At 44.0% G+C, this 14,254-nt stretch overlaps 1 protein-coding gene across 1 annotated transcript in view; it reads right to left on the reverse strand.

Annotated features, from left to right (window-relative positions):
• Positions 1-1,089, reverse strand: part of Negr1 (neuronal growth regulator 1) — a 710,881-nt gene extending 709,792 nt beyond the window's left edge. The window contains exon 1 of the mRNA XM_027395197.2: positions 932-1,089. Within this exon, the coding sequence (XP_027250998.1) occupies positions 932-1,089 (158 nt within the window). The remainder of the gene's footprint in view (positions 1-931) is intronic.
• Positions 1,090-14,254: the final 13,165 nt, after the last annotated feature.

Below are 14,254 nucleotides of genomic sequence, written 5' to 3' on the forward strand. Positions count from 1 at the left end.
AAGAGGAAGGGAAGGGGGGGTGCACTGTGTGCTGGAGGTGAGCCTAGAGTGTGCACCTTTTAAATGCTTGAGGGAGAATCTGAACAACGTGAAGTGATCCTTACAGGACGCAAGCAACCCTGTGTGAGAGGATGGAAGAGCTGGGAGGGAGTGTGCTTGGAGCATCGAGATTTATCCGGGCTTGGAAATGGTACTGGAACATGCATGCATGTGGGTGTGACAGAAAAAGTGCACCCGAGAGGAGGCTCCCAGAGAATCTGGGAGGGAGATATAAGGGCTACAATGAGGACCAGAAATTGGGAGAAAGGGGAGGCTGGAGAAAGGGGGAGAATCAGAAATGATAGTGGTAGAACTAAGAAGGAGAGTGTGGAACACGGGAGACAGAATAGGGATGAAGGAGAAAGTGAGGGATGAGTAGAGAGAGAGGAGAACAAACAGGAAAGGTGAAGAGGAAGGCGAGAAAGAGGAAGGAAAACCGCTAAAAGGAAAAAAAGGAGCGGAACGGGGAATATTTAGATCTTACTGTTCAAGTGAGAGGGAAAATAAATGGAGCATAGAGCCAGCAGTTGGGAAAAGTCGCTTACAGAGTGAAGCAGAAACAAACCCTGTAAACTTGTCAGACTCCTGGAGTATCACTGGCAGCAGAGCAGAACAGAGACCCAGCTCCAAAGTGGCACCTGCCCCTCCATCAAGCCCCACACTCCTCACCCCGGACTGCCCAGAAAGTGCCTCCCTCCCTCCCCAGTCCAGCCAGCCCCCTGCCCCAGGGTCTGAGGATACCCGAGAAGGGTCACGCGTGGGTAACCAGAGGTGTGGTGTTTTGCTAGTGTGCAATAGCAGGATTCACGCTGGTTGTTAAAGCCAGGCGGAGAGAGGGAAGGGGACAGAAAGATAGACTGAGGCAGGAGTGGAGAGGGCGCGCGGTCCCTACCTGAGCACCGCCGTGTCACCTTTCCTCACCAGCATGTTGTCCACGGCCGCCCAGGGAAAGTCCACGCTCTGCCCAGCCGGGAGGCAAGAGCACAGGCTTAAAAGCACCGCCGCCAGCCACTGGTTCGAGCAACAAGCGCCCTGCGCCAGGAGCACCATGTCCGTGCCTGACAGGCTGCTCGCTCTCCGGCAGCGTCGGCTCCCACCCCCTGCTGCTGGCGAGGCTGCCCGGTAACCAGGCGGCGCGCCACACGAGATTTTTTTCCTCTTTTCCTTTTTCTGAGTGGGTGGGTGGGTTTCTTCTCTTTCTCGCCCCCTCCCTAGTTGTCGGGCGTAGTTTCCCTCTTTCCCCGGCCTCGCCTCCTTTCTGCTCGTCTGCAGCTCGCCTTCCCTCCCTCCCCTCCCGCCCCCTGGCACCGCGCTCCACCTCCTCCGGGGCGCCGGGCCGCGTCCGGAGCGTGGCTAATCCCCGGCGGCCGCACACTGTCCTGCGAGGCGGCGAGCAGAGCACAGGAGGAGGCGCAGGCAGCGCGGGGCGCAGCAGCGGCCGGCGGCCCCCGGGCTCGCGCGCGTTGCCAAGCGGCCGTTTCCGTAGCAACCCCGCCCGGGGATGGAGGACCAGGCAGGGAGGGGGGCCGGGAAGCGAAAGAGATAGATCAAAAAGAGGGAAAGAGAGTGACAGGGAAGCTAGGGCGACTGGGGCTACGCCGCGGTCTGGTACCGCTTGGGCTTTGCAGCCCGAGCGAGGGAGGTGTGCGGGCTGCTTGGCTGGGAAGTCAGGGCACCGGGCCCGGCCTGCCCTCCGGTGCATTCAGCTCCCGGGGCCTCCCAGGGCCCCCGACTTTAAAGTGCTCAAGTTGGGGTCGGCGCCATCATGACGCCCGAGACTGTGAGTGAGTTGGCTGTTTTTTTGTTGTGTGTTATTTTTTTTTTAATCCTGAGTAGCTAATCGCTGTTAATAAACTGCAGCTAGTGCGCTCTCGTGCGCTCTCTCTCTCTCTCTCTCTCTCTCTGTCTCTTTCTCTCTCTCTCTCTCTGTCTGTCTGTCTCTCTCTGTCTCTTTCTCTCTCTCTCTCTCTGTTATTTTTGTCTGGGGGGAGTATGTATGTCTTTTTACCCTCGTTTGGAGGTGGGCAGGGACAGTGGTGGCGCTGCAGCTTTGCAGGGACAGTATAGTGATCTGGGCCTTATGGCCAAGAGCTAGTGCGCCCATGGGTCCGCCTGTGCGGACTGGAGAATGCCTACCCTTCTCTGTGCGTCTTGATACTAACTTGTGCGTGAGTGTGTGTGTGTGTGTGTGTGTGTGTGTGTGTGTGTGTGTGTGTGTGTGTGTATGTGCGCGCGCGCGTGGTATCAGCACAGTGTGCGCGTGTGCAAGAGACATGGAGTTTGCAGGGCGCGTGCAGGTCCTGGGAGCGCGCAGCACGCAGGCGCACTGGGAGGGATGGGCGGGCCTTGTTGGGATGCAGAGTTGGAGGAGGCTGCAATCAAGTGTTTTAATTGTGTGGAGCTAGGCGGTCCTGTTATGTAAGAGGCAGTTTAACCCATTTGAGTCTGTTGGGTAAAAGGCTCGCACACAAGTTCGGATGAAGCCAAGACATTCCTCGGCTTTAAGGAGTCCCAGTTGTATTTATTTTCACCACCTCCCAGCTGGTGTGGGCACCCATCCTTTGAGCCAAACCTTAGCTCCCCAAGCTGCAAGTGGACACCTGCTAGCTTTGCCCAGGCCAAGGCAGAGGCATGGAGTCACCCCACAGTCCTCTCTTTTTTATTTTTAATTTTCTTCCCTTCTGGCTCTCATTTTCAGCCTCCTAGAGTTCTTCTGGGGAGGGACGAGGTTGTAAATCAGTGACAGAATCTGAGTGTAGAGCAGCGACTCCAGTCTCCGTGAGGAGTTTAGGAGAGAAAATGGAAGTGGGGGAAACGGGTAGTTAGAAATAACTGGCCCTCCCCACTTGACTTCCCCCACCCTCTGCCTGTAGCAGTGTTTAACACACACACACACACACACACACACACACACACACACACACACACACACACACACACACACACACACGTATGTTCCTCTTGGACTGCTGCTCATTTGAACTCCTTTTTCTGAAAGCCAGAAGGGCCCCGCGGCAGAGAGCACTGAAGCAATGATCTCTGCAGGGGTCAGCATCCGGCTTCCTCCCCAAGCTGAGCTCTTGACGAGGCAGGCAGGGAGTCATATATGCCAGTGGTACCCAGGGCGGCTTTTTAATTTTTACTTTTATTTATCACCATGTCTAAGGGTAGATGGGGTAGGGCCAGCAATTCCTACCGCCCGAGACCACCCAGACTGACTTATCCGGGATCCTCTAAGCAACCTCACCTCCCTGCGGAAGATTCCCTGCGAGGTTCAGCAATTAACCATGGGGTTTGCAGCAGGAACTACTGAGGTGATTAGTATTCAGGCTTAATTCTCAGAACCCGCTCGGGATTTGAAAGTGCGGTAGTATTCAGCCGCATTTCGAAACATCAATAAAATGTTAGTCATTTGCGGATGAATGAAAACATTTTTCTTTACCGTCTGCTGTGCTAGGGAAATAATTGTCAAATGGCAGCCTCCTGCTAATACTGATGCCAGACACCTAGAGAACGCTTTCCTCTCGTTGACTTCATTTAACATTCTTGGAGGTGCACTCCGGATAAAGCCTAAAATTATTGAGGACAAACGAGGTATTAGAAGACCTGACTTCCCGCTACGTGGCCAGCTAGGTCCATGCGGTATTATTTCGCTATCCATAAGCTAGACGCCAATGAAGAGAGGCAGAAGGATCAGCTTCTGGCCTTGAGCCAAAGTTTAACGATATTGTATGCAAGAACGGGAGAGCCAGAACCTTCTAGGACAAGCCACTGAACTGAAGGCATCCTTTCCTAACTGCTTTCCCCAGAGACTGACATCCTCAGTGCTCGCGCAGCGGCGGCGGGGCGTGGGGGGGGAGGGTGTTATGTGGCCAAGGACTGAGCTCTGCAGCATTTTTAATATGTACAGCAACCCTGCAGGCTTGTAAACCGAATCTGGGGCCACTTCTGTTTAAAGGCAAAGAGCTTTTTATCCCTCCCGTTTCTGGTTTCTATCTCAGGTTCTGTTCCATGATCAGAAAACACTTAACTCTTGCAGAGCCGATCCAAATAAAAGCTAAAAGGAAACCCCAGGTGATAGATGTGCGGACGTTCAAGTTATTTATAGGTCTGAAACAATTACGCAATTGCAAGAATGCACCTCAGGCAGCTGCACTGGCCCCTTGCATTTCTGCTGTCCTCTAACTAGAGGGTCAACTAAGATAAGTTTTAACAGCTCTTTATGGAGGACTTTCCCATTGACCCTTCTGAGGGTTCAGATCTGAGAGGATTTTACATGGTTTCCAGCATTTGTCTGAGGTTCCAGAATTCTTCCCAGCAGAGATATAAACCCTGAAATTCTTGGCTCCTTTTGAGAGAACTCTGGAGCAAAACCAAATGAGAAAATGAGAACGATAGAAATCCCACTGGCAGAATGGGAAACCCCTCTGCCTTAAACATTCCGGATGTTGAAGACTGGATCGCGTATAATGGGACGCAACCTTGGCCCGAAGTCTTAGAAACTGACAGAAATTGTATGTCTTAGTTTGTAATCATGTGATTGACTATTTCTAAATCTCAAGTTCGCACATTTGAAGACTCATAAAAACCAATATGAAGATGATTTGGAACAGAATAGGTGAAGCCAAATAGTGATGGCAAATAATTTTCCATTGATTTACACTTTTTTTCCCCTTGTGCCCTCCTGACCAACATTTTAAAATACTAGATGGTATAGGAAAAGAAACTGTTATATGTAACTCGAATAATAAAAAACCCAGGGACAAAAGCAGCCAAGCCAGTAGTTATAAAACTCATTTGGAGTTTTGCTTTAGAATTAAGGGGTGCAATCTGGATTGCTATTAGGAAAACATAGGATAGAAATTCACTGCTTTATTTGCTTTGGTTGGTGGCAAGTGAAGTCAGCTTCAACTCCCAGTTCATTACTTTCTGTGCATGAAAATTTTTAGGCAGGACAGGACCTAGCATCTAATGGAAAGGACTGAAAATAAGAACACTTGTAATTCCTTCAGGAGTCAGTCAGACCACTTTCTGGCCAGGAAATAGGTTAACAGCTCTCTAACTTGCTCACTGATTCATTTTCGGTTAAACCAGTCTAAGTTTGAGGCATTTTCAAGACATTGTGAGACATTATAATACAATCTTTAGGGATTTTTTAAAAAAGAGATTCTCATCTTAGACTCTTAACATTTTGAAAGCAGGTGACCAGGATTGCCTTGGGAGAGACTCAATAGTGCACCAGCCTCAGCAGATAAATGTTAACAGCACCAGGAGATAGCAACTTTGCTGTCAAATATCCAGGCACACAGGAGCAAGTAGCTCCAAGTTAAAGTGACCATTGGGTGGGTGAGAAGTCCTAAGTATAAACATCTGTCTACATCCCTTCCTCCTCCCCCATATCAATGAGTCAGAGCTGTGACCAACACCCCATACTGCTTGAAGTCTACAGAATAGAAGTGATTCCTCATTAAGTCAGACTCCTCAACTGGCTCTGATTCACTGAGGACACCTGGTTAGCACAGAAGGATTTAATAATTAACTTACCCCCACCTTGCCATGTACCCACAAGCCCTGTGCTGTGGCCATACCCAGTGACCGGCTCTTCTCCATGCTGGAAATGTGTGCTCTGTCCACGTGTGGTTCTGTGGTGAATGCTGCCTTGAGGTAGGTTGGTGGAGAGGCTCTTAGATTTAAGTCAGAGTTGGAATGACAAGTCTCAGATGTAAGGCAAATGAGCACCTTGGGGCTTCTTAGTAAAAGTGTATTTGAAGTAATGAGCTGCCTTCCAGGACAAGCTGAGTCAGGTCTCTGGCTTCCTTATATTGGACCAAGAGCTATAGGGTGGGAGCCCAGGAAATGAATATTGAATAAAGAGGAGGGGGGCTACTGACCTGTGGAGTCACTCAATCTACACAGTGAGTCAGAGCACAGAGCACAGAGGTCTGTGTGCTTCTGGGGTGGGTGGGGACAATGTCGAGGCTGTTCCCAAACATCCCCTGAGACCCCATAAATGTCACCTACGAATTCATTACTAGGAATCTTCTAAGAGTGGGAGAAAAAAATTCTCAAACACTAATCTTCATTCCATTTTTTCATGGGTTCCACAAAATCATAACTTTTAGCTAACAATCTTAATGATATTCTAATTTCCAAAAGTCTGTAGGAGCATCCAATGTATGAACTAAAGAAAAATCATCCAATTTTTATGTTTTTCATTTTACTGTGAAGAGCAAAAACATTTTTCCCAAATAAGTATGTTATGATACTATTCTCTTTCATAATTTGTCAAAAGGCTCTTACTCAATGTGGGCATGTTTATTTTTGTTTTGTTTTCCTGTCTTTATAATTACTACTTCTTTCTTTCATTGGTTTTTTTTTCAATCTCTACATCTTTGTGCATTTCCACAAGAGAGAACTGCTTACTGGGTAAACATAAGGCATTTGGATTGGAATTTGCAGTTTTCACTTGGGATAATTACTGATCCTAATTTCATAAGAGGAATAATGAAAAAAACTTTTAAATAGGTTCAAAAGTAAGTAACTTTGTCCAGTTCAGCACAAGAAGAGTTTGGACACTCCTGCATCATTGTAATTCTTGATGTGTAGTATGATATTAATACGAAAGCAAAGAGAAGCAGAAAGCACACTTTTGAAGTTGATGAAATTTAAAGAACTGTATCAAAACCCTTTCAAATTTTACAGTGACCACCCAGGTTCACTACATTGTTGCCTTTTTCTCCCCCCAAAACACAATCACTTTTAGAGAGTTGCAACAGTATGGAAACTTAAGTAAGTACTGTGCTGTGTATCCACTTCTAGACAGAGTGAAGAAAGCGCCACCAGCACGATAGCACCTCCCAAGAGCTCTTTTGGCATACATTAGTGCCATAGTTTTACTCAAACTAGCACCATGGGGCTCATTCTTGGCAGGAAAAGCAGAGTTCTGCAGCAGCTGATGCTGAGGGAATCGGGAAACGATGAGGAGCCACTGCTGCCACCAGCAGCTTCTTTTCCTCTTCTACAGCATCCTGTTCTCCAGCCCGTGGAGCCTGCCACCTGCATTCAGAAGCGGTATTTCTCCCTCAGCTGACCTTCTCTAAAATGCCCTCATACACACATTACTCAGTCTCTCATGATTCTATACCAAGTCAGTTAACAAACAAGGATAAAGCATCCCTGCAGAGAGTTACTTTCTCACCAGGCCCTGCCCCCCTCTCAGCCCCAAATAAACACACAGATGCTATATTAATTATAAAACTGTTGGCCGATGACTAGGGCTTCTTATTGGCCAGCTCTGTACTACTTATTAACCCATTTCTATTAATCTATATATTTCCACGTGGTCTTGGCTTACCGGAGAATGTCCAGGACTTCTACTCCTTTGTCTACTGCATGTTGACTGTCTTTTGCAGGCTCTCTCTGCCTACCTTTCCCAGAATTCTCCTCATCCTAGTCCTGCCTATCTTCCTGCCTCATTGTCAAGACAGTGTTTTATTCACCAACCAATCAGAGAAACATATGTACAGAAGGACATCCCCTTCACATTACAAGTAACAAATATTGGGCATGGGAACCAAGTCAGGTCCGGTCACCCTTCTGGCTTAAAGTTATAGGCTTGTGGCAATGAAAACAGTATGGTGCAGTTATATAGATTAAATGATGCAACAAATCTACACAAATACACCAGATTACATTTCAACAATGGTGCCCCAATGTTAAATAGATACTGCTGGGAAAAATAATGAATTCTTACCTACAGCAGAATAAAGCTGGTATTTATATTACAGTGTGCAAAATATCAATTGAAAGGGATGAAACATCCAAACATAAGATCTGAACCCATCTTTATCCCTAGTAAAGAACATGAAGGGAGATGTTCTAGGTACTTACATTGGCAATGATTGAGACAGCACACCAAAGTCTTAGGACTAATAACAAGTACACACTGGCGGTTTTTCACTATGAAAAGCTTTCAAACTGAACGTTTTCAAAATGGAGAGTAGTTTACAGACTAAGAAAAGTATTTTCAAGTTGCATATTTGATGATTTATTGATATTCAAAATTTAAACTCTTAGAAGGCAATGGCAGGAAAACAAAAACAAAAAACTGGATAAAACTGGACTCTTGGTGAGCAGACCCAGTCCTCCCTCCAAAGAAAGCATATCACTGATATTATTATTACGGTTTACTGCTGCTTGTTTCTGTTACTCTCATTGTTTGTTTTCTATCCATCATAATAGCTTCGGCTCACTACAAATCAACTGTTAACCATGGCTTCTTCAGGAAAGGCCCACAGCAGACTGTGAACTAGAAGACTAACACACCAGAGCCATGGTTCTCATCAGCACTCAGCCACCCTAATGAAGTACCAGTGATGAAGTACCAGTACTGTGGCTTTGGTCTTCCTTTTAGCCCAGGCAAGGCAGAAATAGAATGCTGTCCAGTCTCTAGGGCTTCTTCCAGATAATCCAAGGAACACAATATCTAATAGCTGAATTAAACATGCCTCTGCTGGTCATAGTTGGTGCAGGCTTCATCAACAGAAGGCTCATTCCCAGGTAGTCATTAATTACTCTGTAGCTTCCAATTCTTCTGGATAAGGCTGCAAAACACAGGCAACCTTGACAATTGTTTCTTGTTTCATTACTGTAAATATATCTTGCATCTGTGTGATACCTGAGTTTGTTTCTCCTGGCAATTAAAGGGGGCTCTCATCAGAGCTTGTAACGTGAGTTTGTAAACAATACATGGGCAAGTTATAAATAATAAGTGTCTACAAAGGTTTTCAGACTGAAAATACTTAGAATTTACCTAAAATTTTAATTTTTGTAGGAAATATAAAACTTTATCCTGGCACATAATTCTTTGCATATTCACATGCTATTTATAGCATGTGATATTTAGACTCGATATCACTGAGTTCAATGAACTTTTGCATTATGCTCATCAAAATAGGTTCATATTGGACTCAAGCCCTCACTTTGTGTAATGTTTGCAGGGGACCCATGATTTCTGCTTAAGGCACATAAAGCATGATTTTGAACAACAATTAATGTTCTTTGTTTCTGTAATTTTCACCATGAACTTACACCCACTCTGGACTGCCAGTTTTATTTAGGTTTGTGAGTTATCACTGATCTTCGATCACTTGTGGGTAATGTAATTTGCTGCTGCCCATAGTGCAAACTCTTATGCCATCAGAACTCTTGATGCTATTCTGTCCCATATCCACAGAGAATGCAGAGAATGGCTCATATTACCGAATGCTCTTTCTCTGTCAGATTATTATTTAAAATCCAATCTTGGCTTTCTCAAATGACTCACTTACTTGGGAAATTTGTATATAATTGTGCTAGGTTTTCTGTGTGGCCTCCTGTGGCTTTTGAAAACTAGAACTAAATTTTCAGATGAATTATTTTCACAAGCTTTTCAGTGGGGGTGTGGAGGGACAGCAGGGGAGTAGGAAATGATCTGTTTTCTCACAAGATCTACACATATGTTTTAATGATTCAATATCACTTATACACTGATTCCAAACAGATTTGCTATAGATGACCAGAAAATGGTCTAAATCAAGTTGGAGCTACAGAACAACTGTCACTATTTAATTGTAGAAGCAATTAAACGCATTAAAATCAAGTGACAAAGGGGATTTAAGCCAAATCAGATACAAATGTGTGGGAAAAATACAAAACCACCACATCCTCTGAGTAATTATGTGCCACACTCTGTAAATTTTAATTTCTTAACTCTCTTGAAATATGTGCCTGCATATGATAAAAATAGGTAACAAATGCATTTAAATACATCTGCTAGTCACACCTGTGATATAAACTATTTTAAAGTTAATTAATAAACAGGATTTGGTTTAGCATCATCTTATACCCAATTCATTTCTTCCTGTTTAAATCAAACAGGAATTTATCATTATTTAATTCATCTATTAATAACAAACATATTGCAAAACATTATTTGAAATTGTTGAGGGTGGTCGTGTTGCAGTTGGGTCTCCTGTGAACAAGGCTAGTCCCAAAGCAGCTGTGTAGTTGGAGATGTCCTTGAACATCTAACCCTCCTACCTCCACCTCCAGAGGAATGCTGAGAACACAAAGGAGTACAAGAGATCAAACCTAGGCATCAGTGTCTTGGTAAACCCTTCAGAACCAAGCTTATCCCTGGCCCCACGCTTGGAAATATTTTATTGATAATATATTACATCCTAAGATGTTTAAAATTTCATTTATTTATTTGATTTTGGTGCATGCCTGTGAATATGTGGACCTCAGAGGAAAACACTATGGAGTCAGTATTCTCCTTCTATTTTGTGAGTCTTGGGGATCAAATTTAGATCATCAGGCTTGATGACAATCACCTTTAGCCACCTAACCATCTAGGTGTCCCATGTCCTAAGTTTTCTTCTGTAGGAAGAAAATAATAAATCCCTAGCTGTATTTTTTTAATTATTACTTCATTTTGGCAAGGGGAAAATTTAAAATTCAGCATTGTTTTTAACTACAGACTCATGTCCTAACACTCCTTGCCCACGTACATTCTAATACTTCAGAGAAATATCTTCAACACACAAAAATTATTCTGTCATATATATATATATATATATATATATATATATATATTATATATACATACATACATATATATATATATATATATATATATATATATATATATATATATATCCCTACACAATACCAGGCGGAATGACCCAAATCCTCAATGTGTGTCAGAATCCAGGATCTGACAACATCTGTCACCCATATTAGCCCCTCAACCATGAGTTAAATATATTAGTTTTCTAGGATGAGTGTAACAAAGTTTAAGAAGCAGAGAACTGCATCATTTGTATGTTTTGTTTTGTCTCCTAGCTGGAGGCTGAGAGTCAAAGAAACAGGTCTTATACGGTGATTTTCTCCTGTCTTCCTTCAATTGCTGGCAGCTAGCTGCCTTCGACATACCGTTGTGGCAGGTCAGATTGCTTAAGGACTCCTAATTATTTGGAGCCATTTTTGTGGCTCTGTGGACAAATATAGGTGTTAGAGTGAGCCTTCAGGATAGGAAGTTAGGGAGGTCAATTTTCTGGCCATTATAATCTTTCTTCTTTAAGACCTAAGCCATTCACTGCGACCGCATTCAGTTCCCCCAGGTAGACACGAGGCTGGGGGGGGGAGGGGGGCTGGGACTACTCCAGGAAATGGTGAATGCAGTCAGCATGTCTGGACATCCTAAATGAGTTTGGAAGTGGAAAAGGCTCCTCTCCTGTTCTCATGGTGACCCTTTCCCCACACACAGAGAGCTTCTTTCCCTGTCACACATCATGGTAATCTCTCTCACCTCCCATCCCATCCCCTCACTCATTGTCTCCTAACTCAAAGTCTGTTTGTTTCATGGCATCTTTGTGTTTTCTAGTACTCCTAAAATTTGATAGCACAATTACCTACATACCCATTTCCCTGAAATGGTGAGATTCTTTTCTTCTTTGGCCTTGGAAACTATGCCACTATGCCTGTGCATCATAATCTTCACATATTCATCTCCGAGGGCACTAAGGCCGGGTCTTACTGGATTTCTCCCCTTATGGAAATGAAGTGATGTGTTCTCTTCTGAGTTTGGCTTGTGTCCTGTCTTACTGGTTGTGGGCATAGCTGCCCCATCTTGCTTTGGATTTCATTATTTGGTGCAGCATTTGTTATCCTTTCCGTTTCTGTCATTGGATGCCTCAGACTTGTTTACTGAGGTGAATTTCTTGTGGGCAGCATATGGTTGGATAATTTTAAAAAAATCATCCAGCATGGGTCATTTCTCTCTCTCTCTCTCTCTCTCTCTCTCTCTCTCTCTCTCTCTCTCTCTCTTCCTTTCTTTAAAATATTAAGGGGCTCTATGGAGAAAGGTGTGTACTGTGTGTTCATTTCCTGGAACCCACATTCCATAGTTCATAACTATCTGCAACTCCAGCTTTTCCCTTATAGATTAATTGCAGTGCATCACAAAACATGTAGCTCATTATGACCTATTTAGTGGTCAATGGCCACCATGTATTTATTGTTATTTTATTATTATTAGGCAGAATCTAGTCAAGTACACAGTCAACATGAATGGTACTGCACACGGGACACCAGGAAAGGAACTAGTCACCTCTATTCACTTACTGTGCACCAGATATGAGTCCAGCTCTATTAGCAAGAGGTACCAAAACCCTGAGTACACTGTGCTCTCACTTTATTCAGGCGTTTTAGTTCTTGTCTGGTATTGGCTCCCTTGCCTCATTTCTACAAGAAAAAAAATGTTAGTTACAGATGATAGAACACACTCAAGAGGCTACAGAGAAGAGCAGAGCTTCTGGTGGTAAGCTGGGATACCCTCACTGCTAAGGATGATCTCTGTCCATTTTGATCAGAGGAAAGCTATGCTTGACTCATGTATACTGCTTGAATTTTGAAATATGTGAATCCAGTGTGGGAAATCAAGTGGAAACAGTTGTCAGAAACCATGGAGCAGGAAGTTCCACAGGGTGAGCTTTAAACATGGTCTAATTCTCCAAGTCCTGTGTGTGCTGCAGGCACCGTTTGTGTGTTTCAGTGTCTTATGTTAAGAGCATGTGTTACTTTTGATAGCATATCTCATTTCCTCTCCAGGAAAAACAGGAGGGTATGCTGCATTTGGCAAGGTGACACAGCTGCTTTGCAAGCATCCCAAACTCTTCTGGGTAATGTACTATCTCAGAGCCAGATTAAAGTCTACTCAGGGCCTTGATAATGGCTCCACAGGGTCTGAACAACGCTCTCTCATGCAAAGCCCTTTTAAAATAATACATATTTTATGTCCCTGTGTGTGTAAAGAAAGCTGTCCAAGACAGATAATCCTGAGGACATTCTTAATTATATATGGGGTATGACAGAGCTTGAGCACAGGAATAAAACCAGACCTCCACCAGAGACACTCAATTAGAATGTGAAACATGGACAGCAACTATTCTCTTTGCCTTCTCTCCTGGTATTGGTTTCATCAGAGAACTTTCTCCTGAGATATGGTGGTCTCAAAGGGCAAAAGTGTGCCTGTTTTATTTTGTAATAAATAAAGCTTTCAAAGCCACCCATTAAAAGTCCCAATTCTAATTCTGAAGCATCAGAGAGAATAAATTCTCTACTTTACACTACCATTCATTTGATCATCACTGTGAGGGTTAGATAAGATATAAACTATATGAGTGGTCCAAGCTCTTGGCAGTGGGAATTTCTCAGGATGTAGTAGGCACCCAAACTTTAGTAGACCCCCAGACTTTAGCACAACTAATTCCACAATGGAAGTATCCTTCATGGCATAAAACTCAGCCCGTAGATAGCACCACCTGCCAAATGAAAACAAAGACTTAATCCATCAAAGTCCATTGTTCTGAGAAAGTCTCTCAATGTGCTGACCTTGCTTTTATGGCTTCTGCAATGCTGCTTTTGGCTAACTATTCTTGTTATCAAGCCAGGACATGGCTTTTGTGTTTGAGAAAGGTTCATGTCTACACTGGGATCCCGAACACCCAGTGTATTTGCTAACCTCTAGTCAGGTAATAAAGATGTTCTATTGGTGTCAACCTGTGTCCAAGTGGTCTTCTCTAGTAGATACACCACAAAAATGAAAGGGGAATTTCTTGGGATGAAGGTTGTCTACACCCTATGTCTACACATTGTGTTTTATATATTATAATTTCAGGGAGGTTGATAATAATTCATATGTTCTGATTAAAAATCACTTTAAATCCCATATTGTGCATATTAATATCTATTCCCACTATCTCCTCCCCATCAATAATTTGCTTCAGTTTTCAAAAGTGGGATACATTGCAGTAAGTAAAGTCAGGCATAACATTTGGCCACTGAAGTGTACCTCGTGTCAATACTTGCCTTGTCCCTGTACATGGAGATCAAGAGTTGGTATATGAAAAGGCCCCACCGTGTTTAGCTGCGGTAAGCAGAGCATGCATGCTGTGAGCTATGAAGCCTTAGGTACCAGAGACGCTGAACGAGGCTGGTGCCAGGCCTCCCTGTTAGAACCAAGCAACGGTTCTTGCCTTTTTCTCCGGGCTTGCTGACTGGCATTTGAAATGATGCCTTGCAAGGATTACTGATCTCAGTTTGATTCAATCCATTGACTTTTAATACATCCATTTCTGCTAGAGTGTTTATATATGCAACCCCACTACTGTTA

Source organism: Cricetulus griseus, assembly GCF_003668045.3.
Source record: "Cricetulus griseus strain 17A/GY chromosome 1 unlocalized genomic scaffold, alternate assembly CriGri-PICRH-1.0 chr1_0, whole genome shotgun sequence".
In the NCBI taxonomy this organism is placed as follows: Eukaryota; Metazoa; Chordata; class Mammalia; order Rodentia; family Cricetidae; genus Cricetulus; species Cricetulus griseus.